General features: G+C 44.1%; 1 protein-coding gene across 2 annotated transcripts in view; it reads left to right on the plus strand.

Moving 5' to 3' along the window:
* The first annotated feature begins 428 nt into the window (after positions 1-428).
* The window catches only part of tcf7 (transcription factor 7), a 59,713-nt gene continuing 40,196 nt past the window's right edge, over positions 429-19,945 (plus strand). For both annotated transcript variants that reach the window (XM_079172017.1, XM_079172016.1), the window contains exons 1-3: positions 429-863; positions 1,175-1,244; positions 2,879-2,985. In XM_079172017.1, coding sequence (XP_079028143.1) covers positions 681-863; positions 1,175-1,244; positions 2,879-2,985 — 360 coding nt within the window. In that variant the 5' untranslated portion in view covers positions 429-680. The remainder of the gene's footprint in view (positions 864-1,174; positions 1,245-2,878; positions 2,986-19,945) is intronic.

Consider the following 19,945-nt stretch of genomic DNA (forward strand, 5'->3'; position numbering starts at 1 on the left):
ATAAGGAAGAAAAACAATATATTCTATTTCCTGAAACCAGAACACATAACTGTAATGAGCAGTCCCGACCACAACATTGAACCAAAACTATCAGTATTAACATTTTACCTGCAGCTTCTCTATCTACACATTCGGAGAACACGTGTTTTTTTGCCTTTAGTGAAGTTTTCTTTTGGTGGCAAAAACGCAGCAACTACGGATGAGCGCGCACGGCGTGAACACGCCCCTGGAAGGCATGAATAACGCCCGTTGAGCCGAGCTCATGGGAGGTGATGTCTCTTTAAGAAGGGCTCGGCTCTCCGCCGAAACAATCGCACGAACCCCCAACAAGTCATCGGACCTGTCAATCATCCGGTCGGCGCCCTTTGATCGTCGGGACTCCTCGCCTTGCGTTGGGCTCAAATGAGCTGTTTGCTGTTGTAGGGAAACATTAGCGCTCCACCAAGCAGCCAGCCGGGGGGACGACACATCTCAACTTTTTCTTTTCTTTTCTCCCCTGTATGTGGCGGAGGGGTTTGGACACTTCGGAGGCGCAACACACTGAGGACATTTAACAGAAGAAAAGTCACGTCATTCTTTTCTTTATTTGTACTTTTTTTAATTTCATTTTTGGGGGTATTATTTCTTCAAAGTGTGTATATACACATATACATCGCACAAGGGACGTGGGAGAAGCAGACATGCCTCAGCTCAGCAGCGGCGGCGGGGACGACCTGGGAGCGAACGATGAGATGATTGCGTTCAAAGACGAAGGCGAGCAAGAGGAGAAAATACAAGAAAACGCGTTCACGGAGCGAGACCTGGCCGACCTCAAGTCCTCTCTGGTGAACGAGTCGGAAATAAATCAGAGTCCGCACGCAGCGGTAGGTTGGCACGGAGTGTGTGTGTGTGTGAGAGAGAGAGTGGATGAAACACGGAAAGAGTGTGTGAGAAAAGCTTGTTTTTTATAGTACACGCTGGTGACATGAGTGAACCCCAGAAGAAAACGCGCTATTCGTGGTGGTTACATTGTAAACACACGTTAAAGTGTGATACTGTTGCTTTAAAGTCGCTCTATTTGACACTGTGTAACACTCGTGTGGTCATTTCTGCTCGCCTTTTTTCTCCTTCTACTTAATTTCTTTTATTCTGGGGTGTATGTCTGACCCCCGTGTTTGTTGTCGGTCCCTTCCAGGCGGTCAGACGGGGACAGCAGGGCGAGCAGAGGGGCTTCCCAGAAAAACACCGGGAGCATCTCAACGGAGGTAAGAGAAGAAACCAAAAAAAACACATTTACACACTCTGGAGCCACTGCTATCTGAGAAAGCAGCTGAGAAGTGATAAAGAAAAAAGACCCCCCCCCCCCCCCCCCCCCACTGTGTCAAAGTAAGGACGAGGACACGTGTTGTAGCATTAAAAGCAACTTCAAAGAGTTGTCTTCAGGTGCACACTGCAAAAGATGTCCGCAGCTCTCTGGTTTATCCCTCACATCTATCACTTGGGTTTTTGGAGTTACATTTCCTGTGTTTCTGTTCTAGCTCGACAATCGCACACAGAGTATTTATTTCACTAGTGGACTCTGGAAGTCTCTGCAGTCATGAGAGTTAAAATAGATTCTAGAAATTCTTATTCTGCTAACACTCGTATTGCTTTCGTCGACTAATCGATTTAGTTGACAGATCTGTGGAATTGTGAGTTTACTCCACAAAGAATCACTCAAAAAGCTTTCAGCTTTAAATCTTGAATGTGTGATAAGCTGATAATTAATTCAGCTTAAAAAAAAACAATTTGTCAACATAAACCAAAGCAACCGATTAGTCGACTACTATTTGTACTCTTTGCTTGCATCAAACACTTTTAAATCATCGTCTTCATACTAGTATGATCTGCCCTGTGCTCACGTGTCTAAATACACTTTAGATTTGCAGCCCTTGTTATTTTAATTTTTTCCTCAGTGTAGCTTTTGCCAGACTTTGCCAAAAGTGGGGTCAACCAGGGCCCTTGAGAGGTTTATTATTATTTTCTTTCTGGAGGTTTACCACCCAAAAAGAACAGAGCAAACCCTCGTTGCCTCCCTACAATAAGGCCCGTGTAGAGAGTGTACGCTTGGCGGTTTTAATTACAGCCGTCGATGGAGGCTGTGCTCTCAACATGTGTAACTGACTCCAGTCGTTTCTAAACATTGCGTTCCTTTCTGCAAAATCTTCCATCAAATGTGGATTTTTTTTGGTGCGGGTTTTCAGATGCATCTATTTTAGGAAAAAAAAACCCACAGAGAAGAATGTAGACATCCCTGAATGATTCTGATTGAATGCTTGGATTACGTTAAAACAGTTATGGCACCTTTTCGATGACGAGGGATCGAGGTTGGAGCGTTGAAACAGAAGTTGAGTGTGTCATAGCGACCAGGTGTAACCCAGGTCCAGCTGACCCACTGAGGGGCCTCTGACGCTCAGGGTGGTGGTGGTGGTGGGACATGAATTAACACATAGGCTCCGGGAGTTCACGCCTCTCAGGCGAGGTGATGCTTGTCACGCTTTTGTCTTCGGGTATTGTGGTCCGTGCTCACACAAGGATACAACATGAAATAACTAGTAACAACACTTGTAAATAGTCGGCCTACTCTGTATGCACCTTATTAATTTTCTTTTTGTTCTTATCGCAGTGTGGTGGGAGTAAGTATCAGTGTATTTTTTTGTTATTTTACTCCTTTTTTTTTTTATAGATTAATTATTTTATACATCAGTTTAAAATGACACCGTGCTGGTACTCGTCCTCTCGGGCACCAAATCACAGGATGTTGCTCAGAAAATGAAGAAAACGACTTCTTACAAACTGTCACTATTAAATCCTTATTGAAGTTGCTCAGTTTGTGACTCTCGTTTGTTGTTCCTGGCAGTGTCGAAGCAGCACGATGGAGGCATGTACAAGACGCCGGCGTACCCGGGGTATCCGTTCCTGATGCTGCCGGACCCCTACCTCCCCAACAGCTCGGTGTCTCCATCTGTAAGTCCATCCTTCTCTTGTCTAACCCTCCCGCTGGCTGCTGCGTTGTTGGTTTCTTGTGTCGGTATAGCTGAGGGCGCTCTGAGGTCCTCATGTTTACGTCCCACTCTGGACTCCCGTACGAGTTTTGTGCACTTCAGCTGCTATTCGTGTCCTCTGGTATCATGTCCAACACCGAGCAAGGAACAGAAACATACACTCAGGGGTGGAAACGTTCCAGGTCTGGTGGCCGCGGGCTAGTGTGTGTTTAATGTTTTAGCTCCTCGGCCAGAACTCAACAGTATCAAACAGAGACGGCGTGGACACGGTGAACCATAGAGTGCTGGGTTTTTTTTAATGTTATTTTTGGATAAAGTCATAAATGTTTCTTCTGGGATTTTCCGCATAATTTGCATTTAATTTGTTGTGCATCTGGTTTTGCAGATTTGTAAACTTTCACTTTATCAGCCTTTAAAATCAGTGGTGGACTTCTTCTCTTTTAGATGTGATCTGCGTACTTTTGCCTTGAAAGTAATATTTTTTACATTTTACTTACAAATTTTTTTACTTCTCAATATACATATTTTTTTTTAATGGCTCCTTCATGCATGAATCAAGTTTGAATTAAAAGTAGATTCATGTCACTTACATGTCAGCAAACGGGTACTTTTCCTCTTTCATATTCTTTAATATATTGATAGTAGTTTTGCTTTTTTTTTGCAGTTGCGCTTCTTAATAGTTATGTGATTGAGATCTATAATGATGACATGACTTCTGTCAATTAAAGCCCAAGAAACACTCTCCCTTCATCCGTTCAAATCACAAAGCAGAAACAGTAGATTCATTTCAGATCTCAAGCGTGTACTTTAAAAACAGTAACGGTTGATTCTGAGTCGCACTGTGAATCAGTCACAAACTCAACATGTGCTCTGATCTGGCTTTGAACCGGGCCGTTTCCCGCCTAATGAAAACCTTAGAGCTGCTCCTGAAACACGCTTTCCCCGTCGCCAAGCAGAAAGAGAAGCTTGTGTTGGACGTCGGGAGTCTGATCGATGTCGTCATCGAGAAGCGCACTGTCTTGTTTGTGCTGCGCGTCATCCAGCCAGACGGCCACAAACCATGAATCCTAAAATCCCTTCAAGGCCATAAGAGCCAACATCCACGGATAGGCTGACTGATTCACCAAACCTTTCATTTTTCACGTGTAATCCTGTTTCCTTGAATGAAGCCCTGCTCTCAGACGAGAGGCGCATGTTTATGATATCACAGCGTCCCGTTGGCTGATGAGGAATCTGCTGTATCACTAAGATGTGATTCAACGTGTGGGTCCAGACCCAGCGGTTGGTCACGGGAGGTTTTAAATGGGTCGTTGAAGGGTAACGAATAAATAAGACTATTGTTGCATACTAACTCCTTTTTAAAAGTATTCCTCTAAAAATCACTGTTTTGACATTTTCAAGCTGTAGTCTAGCTAAAGAACCTTTCACTTCAATGTGATGTCATCTGTGAGCGTTGCTTCTGTGCTCGACATTATAAAGTTAGATAAAATCTTATAAAACGAATGTAAGGAACCCTGTTCATTGCTTTGACTTAAGTTACTTTAAGTATATATTAGCCCCACGTCATCTTTGATTTAAAGCCTCCAGATTTCCTTCCTGAAAAACGCTTAGGTCGACACAATTTGACAGTCTTTTTACAGTGTTTTGGGCCTTTTCATGGAAAGAACAGACAACAGTAGCTTCACTTGTTTGGGTCTCAGTGTTACATGTCAGCGGTCGCATTTGTTTGTGAGAGAGGCGAATGTTTACACAACGAGGAAATCACATTCTCCCGAAGTCTGTTATTCATAGAGCCGGGTCATATATGGATATTATATCCATATGAGACTATTGTGTTAGGTTCTGTATTATCATAATATGGTGTTTTAAAGGCTGCATTACTGTTCTATTATATTCCTTTACCCGCTTACTCATAATATCCACATCACTGATGATTATTTATAAGAAATCTCATTAGTGGCCAACCCCCCAATATCATCACAATAACTATATGGAGGTATTAAGTCAAAAACACACCCCCCCCCCCACCTGATTGAGACTATAACCTGAATAATGTACTACTACAAAAAGTACTACTACTACTACTACTACTACGAGAGCGAGAGCGTGCTCTTTATTTCCCTCATCGTTACATAACGGGGCACATCCGGCGTGGCGTTGTGCCGCTACGCGTCGCTCATCAACGTGTCTCCGCTTCTTCTTCTTCACCCTCATCTTCTTCATCTTCCCTTCTCTTCCTCTCCAGCCCCGGAGTCCCAACCACACAGCCTCTCAGAGATTGTTTTTGTTGGGGGGTGGTGGGGGGGGGGGGGGTAAGATAAAGAGCACTTTCTTCCCCGTGTGTCTTGGAGACTCCACACAATGCTCACTTGTTGCTGCTCTCCTTGTAATTAGCCCGCCGGTTGCGAGGCGGCAGCGGTGCATCAGGCCCCCGTCTACCTGCCACTTGAAAGGGCTGAGCATAGTGGTTTAGGGGGGGGGGGTGATTATGGATGGATCGGAAACTATAGGTCTGGGAGACTTGCAGGAAGAATGGTGTGTGTGGTGTGCTCCTGGTGTTGTGGTGTTCATGTTACGCAGGTTGTGTCTCTGCGTGTGTCCTTGTGTCTGAGCGTCACGACAGTCTCACTGCTGCTTTCTCAAAGCGCCGGCATTTCTATGGAGTTCAGAGGTCTGTCCATTATGTTTCTGAGACATCATTTACTTTGTGGAATAGAAAATACTGAGCCCAAGGTGACGCCTTCAGATGAATCTTTTTCATACAAAGCGATATTCAATGTAACGCGGTGGCAAAAGAGTCCGTTCTGTGGGTGAACGTGGGCAGCGGTGAGATGGTCTGCTGCTCTGTTCTGCATCCTGACGGTAGATACATCGAACATATAGATGCAGTTAAACAATCATATATTCCTGCTCCGCAGAGAGATTATTCTGTTTGCAGCTGACATAATGAGTCTGTATGAATCTATTTAATTGTATAAGTGTTGTTTGTTTTAAAGTGAAACATACAAAGTGCAGAAATCTCTGTTTTATGTAATTGTTAATTGTATTTCATTGGATTGTTGGTCGGACAGAGAGAGACGTCTGAAGACGTCATCTTTGTGAGGGATCGTTTTAATATTCAAATAATCTGTAGATTAATGATAATGAAAGAATAAGATGCAGCTCTCATGCTTTTACTAGCAGATCCTTTGGAAACAAACATAATTCTCTCTTTGTTGTCCAAAACTGTGAGTGTTTGCAGCCGGAGTGTTGCGCTGCGCTGACGGAAAGCTTCCATGAATCAGAGGAGTGAATGTTTCAACAAACAGCGACTTCTCAAAACCTTTACTCCCGTAAACTGTTGAAGTCATTGTGAGAGCATCACAATGACTTCATCACAATGACTGGAAGTCAGATATTAATTATAATATTTGTCTCTCTGTATCCCCCCCCAGGCACGCTGTGCTTGTACAAGACTCATCTAATAACTCCATGTTTCCTTCAGATTATCTTATATTTGCTTATTCACGCTGTTTGAATATATATATACACACAATCTGTACAACATACGACACCCTCTGCCCTTAGATCTTCTTATCGGATGAGGAAAACAGATGTGCAATCGATGTTATGTGTACAGAATAAATGATTTAATAAAATTACAACATCAGTCGATCCATATAAAAGAAATGATAATGAGAGCAGTAGTAGCACTTATTAATAGATAAAAATGACGACATACTGTAATAACCTCGCTCCATAGAAACCTTTATGGAAACTTGTCCAAGGACGTGAAGCGGGGGCGGGGGGGTCACAAAAACAACAACAAACCCGTCCGCGGCTGTGTTTTTTGTGAACAGATTAACGTGATTTACAACGCTCACCCAACCAGATTGTCTGAAATAGACAAAAAAAAAGAATGGATGAATCACAAATCTTATTATTCTGGTATTAATGTTAACACCTCGCGTAAAATGTAAAGCTTCTAATCTCTGCTGCTGCAAAGTGTATTCCCTCCTCGTCCCATAATACCCCTATTACAGCGTTTCATGGGACGTTGCATTAGTGTAGATCTCAGCTGTCCGTCAGGACGACGCGGCCAAAGACAGATTTGTGAGACTCTGAGATTTGTGGGACTCCCCCGGCTCCTTGTCTTTGGATGGAAGCGTTATCTTTGAGCGTGTAAGACGCTGTGTTTGTGTGCTGTTTACGTTCATGACACTTCGAGTATTTGTTATGTATCAACGGCTTGTTTTCTGTGTGTGTGTGTGTGTGTGTGTGTGTGTGTGTGTGTGTGTGTGTGTGTGTGTGTGTGTGTGTGTGTGTGTCTTCATCTGCATGTTTTCTCCTCAAGTTTGTTGCTGCAGGCTTGTGTTCATACCCAGAGTTCATGGTGTGTTTGGGTGCTAATGTTTGCTGTGTGTGTGTGTGTGTGTGTGTGTGTGTGTAATGCGGTGGATTACCATTAGCCTGTTTTTGAAGGGATCGTGAGTCTTTTGTCGTCTCGAGGAGTCAAACCCCAGCGGAGGGGAGATCGTCTTCCTCTCCTCAGCATCCTCCCATCTCTCTCCTGACGTCCCTCTTCTCTCTCTGCCTGTCCCACCGTCCACCTCTTGTCTTCATCATCGCAGCTGGTTCAACTTTCTGAACCCTGTGAGGGAACTTCTTGGTCCTTGTTGTGATCCATAAAAAGATAGAAGAGTTGAGTTACATCAGCATAAGAAGTATCAACATCAGTGTTTTCCTCCAGCTCAGTGAGCGCTGCTGTGAAGCTGATAAACGTCTTTATTATGGTTTGTAAAGACGTTTTCGTAGATGGTGGACAGACGATGAGTAAATAGAAATGGATCACACAGGAGTTTAATTATCATGTACTGTGGTCTGTTATGCATGAACACCAGCTTCTTATTACTAATCTGATGACTGTGACTTTAAAAATAGGTCTTTTTGCACAAGATGAGTAAGAGCAGTGTTTCCCTAGACTGTCTGATATTAGTGTTTCTTATTAACGGAGATGCTTTTATTTTTGGGTTTCTGTCTCCTGCACTTCTTAAAGTAATCAGCTTCTTCTACCTTTCCTCTCTCGACGTATTTCAAGCTTCTTGTTTTTTCCAGAAAGGTGCATAAAAAATGTCCATAAATCCGGGCAAAGACGGCACTCGATCAAACAATGACTTAAAATGTGGCAGTTGGCAAGCTGCACTTCCTGCAGCTGCTTCACAATAAAAGCCTGTCGACAGTGTGCTGGTGGAAGCGTCACGTTGATTCTACCTTTTGTGCTGCAGTGGACTTCAGCTCTGGAGTAAAACCATAGAAGAAGTCCTGTTGCGTGGTGGTGGATGGAGATTGGCAACTCAAACAAACAGCATCACTCGTCAATGACTCACTGAGTGATGCTGGTTATATTTTGGGGTATTTCGACTAGATCTTAATCGATGACTGTCACCAGCAGTTATGAGTGTGGCGTGTTTGTCCTCTGTTTGAGTCAAAGGAACTGTTTGTTGGGTTGAACTTTGCCTTTTTAGAGCAGCTTTAACATACTTCAGTGAAAACAGGTTTTGACTGTAAAATGTGCAGTGAGCTCGGTTGGTAGTCGGGACACTTCCCTGTCCGACTGTGAGCCGGCGTTTCACGCCTCTGATATTGGGCTGCGTGCTGCTTTTGTTCGCCGTCACAGAAGCGGTGAAACTTCCTGTGATGTGGAAGCTGCGGTCACGATGTGACGTCGCGCCGCTCACGAGGCCCTCTTCCCGCTCACTGTACCTGGACACCGACTGTGAAACGGCGCTAATTGCTGAGTGTTTGGTACCAAACGCTGTTTAAACAAGAGTTTTTAAAAACACAGTCACTGGAATTTACAAGCTGCACGTTTGACGGCTCGTTGTCGTTCTCTTGTTTTGGGGGAATTTCCTGCTCAGTTGACATTTCGTTTTCACAAACTGAAATTGAAAATTGACATGAAAGACTGCCGAGAGACCGATTTTACATGTTTGGGAAAATGAAGCTGTCATTTCTAATCTTTAAATATTTAACATCCCCTCACAACTTTCTCTGAACCAAACCAGAATTTCCAAATCATGCACAGGACAAGCAGTTAAATGACAATCAGCCTCTTCAACAGCTTGTTTTTAAATGATTATTATAATGTAAAGCTTCACGTCTTTCGCCTATAGACATGTTTCACAGGCCTCCTCCTCTTCCTCGTATCCATTTATAAATCAGCTGTTGTTGCTAACCAGCTCCCCTCCCCACCCTCTTTTTTTTTTTTTTGTATCTCCCAAATAACACACAGTCGGTCCTCCCCAGATCAAGGGAACGGCATGTGTGTGTGTGTGCACGAGTCTCTAGGATCTTGCCACTTCCTTGTTTCCTTTTGTGTGGCGGTGCTGACAGGGGGGTTGTTCAGCCAGCCCCATGTCTCCTGGTAAACAATGGCAGCAACACAGGCCCTAACCCCCCCCCCCCCCCCCCCCCCCCCCCCCCCCCCCCTTATACAGACCCAGGGGCTGGGATGAGCGGCGCGGGGGCCTCTCTGCCTCTGACTGGCTACGATAAGGTTTAAGAGGCCTTAAAGAAAAGCAGCTTTCACTAGAAGGCAGCAAAAGCTCGAAATCTACAAAACATGTCTTTAAGGAACATATTAAGACGTCAGAAGTTTAAAGTAACACCTACTGTATGTTGCTCTCCATCCGTGTTGTATGAAAGATTCCACTCTCGGGTGTTTCCAGTGTGGACAGAGGAGCTGGCAGCGTCTCGGCTCGCCATTGTTGTGATGTATGTAAGTGTGAGATTATGGTCGTGTAGAGTCTCACATTATTGAGTGAAATTAGGCTGATGATTGGCCGGCAAGTCTCCATGATTGCTCTCAGCCAGAAAAACAATCCCCTTTTTTCTTTGTGTTGAGATTATGAAAGCACAAGAACGCTTCCTCCTTCACATGAAATACAACATTTTGTATTGTTTGTATTCATAAATGGAATAATTAGGCCACTGTTAGGATTTTAAAAACTTGAAAACTTGCCCTTCATAAGTAATAAAAACACTTTGTACGTGTTTGATGGAGCCTCCTGTCATCCTAAACCGTGCCAGTTAATGTAAAGAAATACAGTTTATCTATCGTTTACAGTTTCAGTGGTTTCCTGAGCTGATGAGAGCAGACGTAGAGCGGCAAACGAGAGATGATTTCCATTATTTATTTCATTATTTTCTTTGTTGATTGTGTTTGGTCTTTGGGTTACGTGCCAAATACGGTTACCTAGACGCAAGGGGACGTCTTCAAATGTCCTATTAGCACTGTACATTTAACTGTGTGTGTGTGTGTGTGTGTGTGTGTGTGTGTGGGGTCACTGAGGCCCCATGCTGCTTCACAGAGGGACAGGAAATATGAGCAAGAGATGAAAATAGAAGTGGATGAAGACAGATAAATAGACCGTAAAGGAGGGAGGGCCAGAGAGGTAAAGAGAGCAGTACAGAGGGAGGAGGGAGATTAAAATACAAATGACCATAAGAGCGTCCTCGTCGGCTTTGAAGTAGCCGGCTGCGAAGGCACCTAAAGAGAAACTGTTCAGAGGACTTTTTCAAGAGGCGGAAATGTGTAAAAGAATATCAGAAGGAGAGGAAAGCCCCTTCAGATGGCCCCGAGGTGTTTATACCTGTAATTATTCATCCACTTATTTCTTTCCGGGCGCAGACGGGAAGGTGGGACGGGGGAAAACTGTCGAGCAGTAAAAGACAGGTGTTGGCGAAGGAAGTGTGGGTTTGTTTGATCGATATGATTAAAGTCTGCTTCTCTCATTTTCTATGAAATTCAGGCACATTAATGCAGACTCCACTCTTATGACACACATCTCTGAGTGGAACGCCAGATCAGTTGTGTTCAAAAAGGGAACAAGAGGTTACGGTTGGTAACTTCATGTGGTGGTGTTAGCGCGAGTGTTTCTGTAAATTAAGACCACATTTCCCATAATTCCTCCCACGCTTCCTGTCACCAGGATGATGCCAGAGGTCAGAATCTGCCTCTTCACTTCTGCCGCCAATCAGGCTGTGAAGCTTAAACTCCACTTCAGCGGCCACGTTCCACTCTGACGCACGACTCCTGTTTGTGCCGTAAAAGCAGCATGGCAAATCATTCGCCATTAAATCAGGTCAAAATTGCCACATATATATATATATTATACATATTCTGGTTCCAGCTTCTCAAATGTGAGGATTTTCTGCTTTACAGCACAACAAGAAGCCAACAGAAAGCTCCTCTACTGAGAGACAGAGGCCACAGGGATCTCTAGTAAACAAAGCCTTCATAAGAGAAGAAGGGACAGAGACGGAGGGCGAGTTTCACTCTTTGTTCAGGCTCCAGTGTTTGTCTGCGAGGTCTTCATTTGTGTGTGTGTGTGTGTGTGTGTGTGTGTGTGTGTGTGTGTGTGTGTGTGTGTGTGTGTGTGTGTGTGTGAGAGAGAGTTGCGGGATGTTGCACCCAGGTGAGTCATTGGCCGGTGCAGAGTTTCTCCCGTGTCGTTGTTGACCGAGCGAGCCTCCCAGATGTGTGTTCTCAGCTCGTAGTTAATCAATGACAGCGTCGTCTCTCTCACACACCAGCGGGACATCAACATGCCCACAGACATCCAGTCATTCACACCGCACACATGGTCTGTTTAGCATTTAAAAAAAACATGAAAATAACGGCAAAGTCATCACGCAGAGACCTTTTTTAAGGTTCTGGATTGGAACTGGTCCCCAATCTATAAGGCCTTATTAAGATGCACTTTTATTGATCCCTGGTGGCAAAGTTTGGACTTCAAAAGTGTGGTCAGGCGTCTCAACAGAAATGTAATAAACGCACAGAAACTGTAAGTTTAGTCCAACGTGACGGAGCATCAAGTTTTTAGCTTACAACACATTGAATATGACAAGAATCTGAATCAAAATCAATAACATCTGATCAATACCCAACCAAATAAAGAGTGTGCAGCCCAGTCTGTTATTGTTTTCATGTTTTCATGTTGCATGGAGCTGGGAATTTTTTAAAAAACACTCACACACACACACACACACACACACACACACACACACACACACACACACACACACACACACACACACACACACATCACAGAGTTAGTAGGTCAGCGTGCCTCAAACATGTCGAGCCCTCCTCCCTCACGTGACCCCGGACAGTGAGGAGTTTTAAATACAGATGTTGAGTCGACATAGAGCAGTGTTTAAGACGGAGATGCTTAAAGGTGTATGTACATATATTTTACATTTAGGAATTAAGAGGCACTCACTACCAGTATCTTACTGTTAAAGTTGTTCCAAGCCATTTCTTCGGCCAGTGTTGATATTGTTCTGGTGGTATTTTGGTGTCAAATATGATGAAATTACTGACGTTTTGCTCCGGCTGAGATGAGAAAGCTCGTTAGCGTCTTCCATCATCGATTTAGTTCCTTTATGTTGGAAGTAGCTAACGAGCGTGCACGTGTGCAGGACATCGGTGAGGATGTACGGTGGTAATGAGCTGATTAATGACGTGTTGACATGAAGTCGGATCGGTGCAGAGACTTGTGTACTCACCGATACCAGATCCAGCATTTTAGGCTCTCCTTATTGTCATGCATCTTTATTTTTTCTTTAGCATGTTGATTATTAATACAAATTAAGGAACATCAGAATTTAGAAAAAATATCCTTTTTTGGCAAATAAAATACGAACTGTATTTCTGTTTAATCCGGTTCTGAAACCGTACTCCTGGTATTAGATCTGGTTTTGTTTTTATTTCTTTTTTTTTGTGGTAAATGAAGTGATATTGAGTTGATTGAGTTTCTGTTAGAGTGAGAGAGAAATCACGTGACCTCTGGGAATTAAAGACTTGTTTCATTTCCTCTTCATTACTGTCAATAATCAGACTGAAGAGTTTCACAAAGCAGTCACCGCCTCTCTAGATCAGTCGACGTTCACACACACACACACACACACACACACACACACACACTCGCACACTCAGTCTGTACTTTCCAAAAAAAGAAAGGAAAAGAAATACTGTGTAACACCAAAGAGAAGTCCAAGAATAGATCTCAGGTGTTTTTATATAACCAGGAATTGTCCTTGATGCTGATGTTGCCACGTAATTAAACTGCTGATCAGGAGGAAGTTAAGAAAAAGTTTTAGTTTTTTAAAAACTGCCAAAAAGCAGAGAAGCTAAAAATATATCCGATGACCAACAATGCACTTCATGACACTTAGAATCATCCATCAGCTTCAGGCAGCTCCCTCCGCCGGTGTCGACTTTAACGTTTTATAAGCCGGCAGTCTCGCCCACACATGATGCGCCGGAGCTTCTTCTGTTTGCAAACACACTCGCTGTGACGGCCATATGTGATCGTACACGACAATTTGCCATGTGCTCTGTCTCTTTCATCTGTCCCCGAGAGGGAATTTACAACCTGTTTACCCTCTACGGAGAGGTGTGTGTGTGTGTGTGTGTGTGTGTGTGTGTGTGTGTGTGTGTCTGTGTGTGTGTGTGTGTGTGTGTGTGTGTGTCTGTGTGTGTGGATCTGGTACAGGATGGTACTTAGGTTCTTGTATGTGCTTGTCTGCATGTCGGTGGGTTCTTCGTGTTCTTGATTACTTCTGTAACTTCAAGGTTACACGCAGCGATGTTTTTCCACCACAGCTGTGTAAAGAACGGATGCACCGGTACCGACAGTGAGCCGATATACGTTTCTTATTCTAATGTAAAATAGCAATAAAGTAGATTTATATTAATGGATTTATTTGAGACATTTAGTTTTGTAAAGTTAGGGAAGCGATGTTTAAGTCGAGCCTTGCTCATTGAAGAATGATTCCAGGCCTACAGGTTATTGATCAAACACGGGTCTGTGGTCGGTGCCCACCGCTCAGGTATCAGGAGGACGTCTGATTGGAGGAGATCTGGATACAGCGCTGGAAACGGGGCCTCGTTCATTCTCATGACAGAATGAACTTCCTGTGTGTAAAATAGGCCAGCGCACTAGAGTTCCCTTTAACTCCGCCCCTCGACTGCTCGGCCTCGGGTTTGTTTACATAAACAACCGCAAGAAAATAACTCTGGATTCGGCTATTAGTGGATTTTACAACTTTTAGGACATACTCGTTAAACAAGGAATATTGATTTACATCAACAAAAAATAATTTGCAGACGTCTCTTCTACAATGTGAGTGAATAAGGGGGAGAGTGGCGTCATGTGACAGACCTGGAAGTTGTTACTCGTCTTCAAAGCGCGGTGCTCCTCCTGTAGGCTCGGCTTCTGCTCCTCTTCTGACTTCACTCTGTTTATTTATTCATCGATGTCTTCTCTGCAGGAGGGTTGAAAGGTCAAAGGTCATCATCACCAGAATGTGAACATTTATTTCCCAAAATGTCAATCTATTGCGTCAATTTCGAAACTAAGCCGTCACAGAGAGAATACTTTATTATTTTATTAAATATGAATGTCCATCATGATGTGTTGATGTTAGTAATTGATAATATCCTGTGATGACTTCACCTCACCCTTCCAAACCTCGCCTCTGCAGCCGCCCTTTATAATCGTTTTAATATGCACTTTATTAAAATAGTGTTCATAAAAATAGACGACTAAATGAAACTCAACTCACCCCTCCTCCTCCTCCTCCTCCTCCTCCTCCTCCTCCTCCTCCTCCTCCTCCACCCCGTGCCCGTGGCTCTGCCCAGACCAGCTGGAGCCTCCACAGCCGCATGAAGCAGCTCGGCACACATGGCTGTGATCACACACACACACACACACACACACACACACACACACACACACACACACACACACACACACACACACACACACACACACACACACACACACACACACACACAGAAGTTTAATCCTCCCTCATATGATACTCATCTGCTGAGGGAAGGAAGCTGCCTCCGCCTTCCTAAACTATTCATATATATGTGTGTAATATATATGTATGTATATATATATGTATGTATATATATGTATGTATATATATATGTGTATATATATATATATACACACGTGACACGTAAAAATACATGCGGTAGTCAAACATGCCTCTAATAATGTGCTTTCACACTGAAAATCACGCATTAACGACACAGATAAATGTACAGTACACTCGTAGTAATGTAAGCTGCCTTCACTTCCTTCTTCCTCTTCGTGCACACTGACACACTAACACACATCATGCACACACACACACACACACACACACACACACACACAGCAACAGTTTAACACAGTGTGCATTGTTCAAAAACACCACGCCTACCAGGCAGGGACAGTGAATCATGTTTGGTTCTCTCTTTCTTTCTTGTCGTTGATTGATTTAATGTTGCAAAATGCTTTAGTCATCAAATGACTTCTGATGAACTGTAACAAGTGAGACCGAGACAGAAATATTCAGTGTGAGACGGGAATTATAACAATGAATGCAAATGTCTCTACACGGTGGGTGAAATTTAGAGATAAAATGGCTCCATATGAACACCTTTTGTTACATTTGGTCACAGATGTCTTAAATGAACTCTGAAGCCGTCAAACCGTAGACTGTACTTAATAAGTGGACTTAGTTTTGAAGCCTCTAGTTAGGCATGTTGGTCGTCCTCATCTTGGATTACAGCCGTCGTCGTCTTGCCTTTTTGAAGCCAGTGAACGGAAGTGACCATATGACCACATTTGGACTGCGGGGGAGTGACGTAGAGACGGCGTATACGTCTCTGGTTGCGTTACACGGCGGCGGGATTCTCGGGGAAATCACGTGAGAATTGCTTCATGTAATGCGCCTTTTCCAACCAGCCGGAGCACGAGCCAATCGGCGTCCCGTGAGGAGCTACTGGAAGCTTCTGGCCGATGACTGTACGTTCAAATATACAGTATATTTATGTATTTTGTTTACCGAGCCAGTCTTAGCCAGCGCCCTCTTCCTGCTTCCTGCTGTAAAGCACATTTCCCACATGGCTCGTCGATGCCAAGCGTGCCAGTGACTGCGTCGTTAGCTTTGAGGTGGCACATTAGTGACCATGTTTTTGCCGTCAAAGAAGGGCTTCAAAAGAGGGAAATGAGTCCCAGGTGATGAGGGTCTGCAGTGATTCCTTCAGTCTGTGGAAGCTTGTGTGTTTTTGGCACCGGGTCCATGTGTTAATGTCGTTTTTTTAAGCACAGAAAAGGGAGAGGGAGGAATTCCCTCTTCAACAGGTTTCCTCAAAAGGAGCTCGGGCCATGCGTCAAATTGATTTCCTACCTTTGTTTTGCAGCGTAAAGGAAAGACGCCCCGTGCCCGTAATCTGTGGCCATGGGAACGTTTTCTGTCGGTCTGCAGACATGCAACACTCGCGCACAAACACCCGTCCGCCTTCGCTCTATGACGGAGAGTGAGGACAAAAGAGAAAATGTCCAACGCACGTCCATTAATTGCGTCCGGATTTTTAGAGTTGATGGAAACGAGGAGCGAGGAAGAAGAGGTGGCCTTGAGGAAAACGAGGAGGGGAGATGTTGTCTCTGAAAGAGGAAGGGAGGAAAATGAAAAAACAAGGTGCTTTAATGACAAACTCCCACACAAAGTTTAGAAGTTAATATGTTTAGTTTCAGGAAGTAATAAAGCTTTTTTTATCAGTGTTTTGAGTGTGTGTGTGTGTGTGAGAGAGAAGGTGTTGCGGTAAATCGACTTGTGTGAGCATTTTTCAGGGCCAAACAACAACAAAAAACTAGAGCAACTGTGACGTGCACTGCACTGTGGTCGGTGTGTGTGTTGGTGCGTGCGTGCGTGTGTGTGCGTGGGCGTGCGTGGGCGTGCGTGACGTGTAGGCGTTGCACATACAGGACATGTATGTGGGAAACACTGTACGCACACCAAGGACAGATGAAAGGGTGAAGGGTGGGTGGGCAGGAAGTAAAGAACAAACGAAATACATCTGATTTATCAGGTACAGATTGGGTCGATCAGATGCAGGAACAGAGAGAGAGAGAGAGAGAGGAGAGAGAGAGAGGAGAGAGAGAGAGAGAGAGAGAGAGAGAGAGAGCACAATGGAGGAAGAGAAGATAGCTGCAGCAGCGGAAGGGAGGCAGCAGTAAACAGTGAGAAGCGGTAACCGCGCTGTGCACCTGGTGAAGCTGAACCACAGCGCCGGTTGAAGCAGACTCTCGACACCTTAAGAACACCTTTAACCGTTTCACCACCGCACTCAAGGAAAAGCAGCGCGGATCCAGAGCTAGTTCACGACTCGAAAGCCGCTTTTCTCTTTCAACCATAGGGAGCGGATTCCTTTGAAGAACTGAAGTGGGCAGCCAAACGATCGAGGCTCAAGCTTTTGTTTTTCTGCTCTGTAGCTCCTGTTGTTTCTGAGAGAAATATTTGATTTGTGATTGATTATCAGATGGCAAACACGAGGAGGATGTTGCACAAGAATCAGCACATTTCATCTTCCTGCCACATTGTTTCCACGTCATTTTTTGTAAATGACTTCTTCACATGCATGTTGGATCTCCCCGACTTAAAGGATTTAAAGGACTGATAAAACACAACAGTTGTCATTTTTGTCTTCTCCACAGTTTCTACGTTTCCCTCAAGGTAACTAGAAATGTGGGGAATGTCCAGTATGAAAAATGGCTTGTTTTAAAGTATGAAAAACAACTTGTTGGGGAATTTAACAGCTGGATTAAGCTGTTATGTCACACATTACCCAACTGAAACGAACAAACATGCTGCATGGATCGGTCATGATCTCGTCGTCACCGTCGAGCTGCAGATGTCCCGCTGTAACTCTGGAGGAACAGGCGCCATCCATTCCACTTCAGACTCTCAGGGAATGGGAGACAGACACACAGTCAGTCAGTCAGACTCCATCGATGACGGTTTTATGTCCCCTTACCAGACAGCAGATTTACAGCAGGCACATGTACAGTCAGTCCTTTGTCAGGACCCCGGAGGACCCATTGGCTCCCCCTGTACGCTGCAGAGCGAGGCGGCCATCTCTCCTCCTGTCTGTCCTCCTGACTCTCCTCCTGCCCCCTCGTCTCTCTCCTCCTGCCCCCTCGTCTCTCTCCTCCTGCCCCCTCGTCTCTCTCCTCCTGCCCCCTCGTCTCAATCCTCCACCCCGGCGTCTCCCGGCTCTTAATTTCTTCTCTGTTTGTCTTTAAAGAAATGTGTCCCGGGGTCTTCATGCTGCCAATTAAAGGCAGCCATAACTCTGACACTGTCACAAACAAGCAGCGCAGCGTGAGTGCCATCCAGGCTCCAGTTGACCCCCCCCACAGAGTCCCATTAATCCCAGCTGAGGGAATACTGGCTTCAATTAAACACCCATTAGCCGAGCATCAAGTCACTGGTATATGCTGTTTTGATTAGAGGAAGCGAGGGAGACAACTGTTGATTTTATTTTTCTCCTTCTACCCCGAATAAACCCCACAGCCACCGAGTCTGGTTCCACATGAGACCAGTGGGGCCTTCATTAATCAGTTATTAGCATTAGACATAAATAACTTGATTCATAACCTCAAGATTATTGAAACCTGTTGAATGATATACTGAAAAGTGTCCATTTTGAAACTAAAATACACAAATAAATGAAGTCACATCAGTAATGGTAATAAATTGGAGAGACATTTATGTACATATTTACAGTTTACAAATATAGAAAGTGTTGCTATGGCAAAGTTATATTAAAGTTATCTAATTAAGATTTACGTCTTTATTTTTCCCGAACCCAAAAACCCATGAACCTCCCTCTCCATCCTCACACCTTTTAAATGTCCGGTGCCTTAAAAACATTTATTTTAAACTCCTTCTAACAACTATATCTATTCAAGTTTGACACCAAAAAATATTAATTTCTAATTAAATTACATTTGAACACAATAAAGTTCTCATAAATATTTGCTCGGAGCTTGAACGCATCATAATGTGACTGAATGGAACCTCCCTTGATGTTGGCTTTTACCTCCGTTAACAGTAACCGCTAACGTAACTTAGCTCTCCTCCTGCTGATTTCAAGACAGATTTGTTGTTCACTATGTAGCATGATCATGGAAACAAACCGTCTGCATGACAGTGTTTAACCACAGCTGCGTAGTACTAGTTTGCACTAGTCTACTTTCAGCAGGAAGTGCAGACCGGGTAGCGGGTGACGCGTGTTGTTGTTGTTGTGCCTGTGTGGCATAAACGAGCTGATTAATGAAGTGATGAGGTGATATCAGATCGGTGCCGATCACCAATCCAGCAATTTATGCTGTAACGGAGTTACCGACTCTAGTATCGGAACAACTCCAACATGAACACTTATTTCACCGTATTTGCATTATTTTTTCCTCCTCCGTGGCCAAGAGAGACTGTTGCATCAAATATAATCTGGATATTAGCATCATCTCTATTCTTTTTGCTTTAGGTGAAAGAAATATGATTACCAACGAGCAGCAGAGTTACAGCGTGTTTCAGTGAGCGGAGTGCACTGAGGGCGCCGCTGTCTCTGAGTGTTTATGTTCCTTGTGTACAGTTAGACGAGGTTAAGCCTGTTGTGGTTTACCATGGAAAATAAAGGCCTTGAGTCTCATCGTCACCTGAAGAGCACTCACGCACACACACACACACACACACACACACACACACACACACACACACACACACACACACACACACACACACACACACACACACACACTGCTCCTCCCTTAACCGTGTGCTGCTCTGTGTTGGTGGAACATTTTAAAACTTGCTCTACTGCATCTCCTTATTTTCCATTTTAAATGGAGGAGACGCCGTCTGCAAAAGCATCCGAGCTACGATGGAAACTAAGCTGTAACAGAAAAACACGAGTGGAGACGATCCGTGCTTTAGATGTAAGATAAGAGGAATTACAACTCGGGCTTGAACCACAATAAATGGAATAAAATAAAAAGTCAGAATTGGTTGATTCTTTGCGTCTGATTCTTTGCGTC

The sequence above is a fragment of the Pholis gunnellus genome, assembly GCF_910591455.1.
Source record: "Pholis gunnellus genome assembly, chromosome: 13".
NCBI lineage: Eukaryota > Metazoa > Chordata > Actinopteri > Perciformes > Pholidae > Pholis > Pholis gunnellus.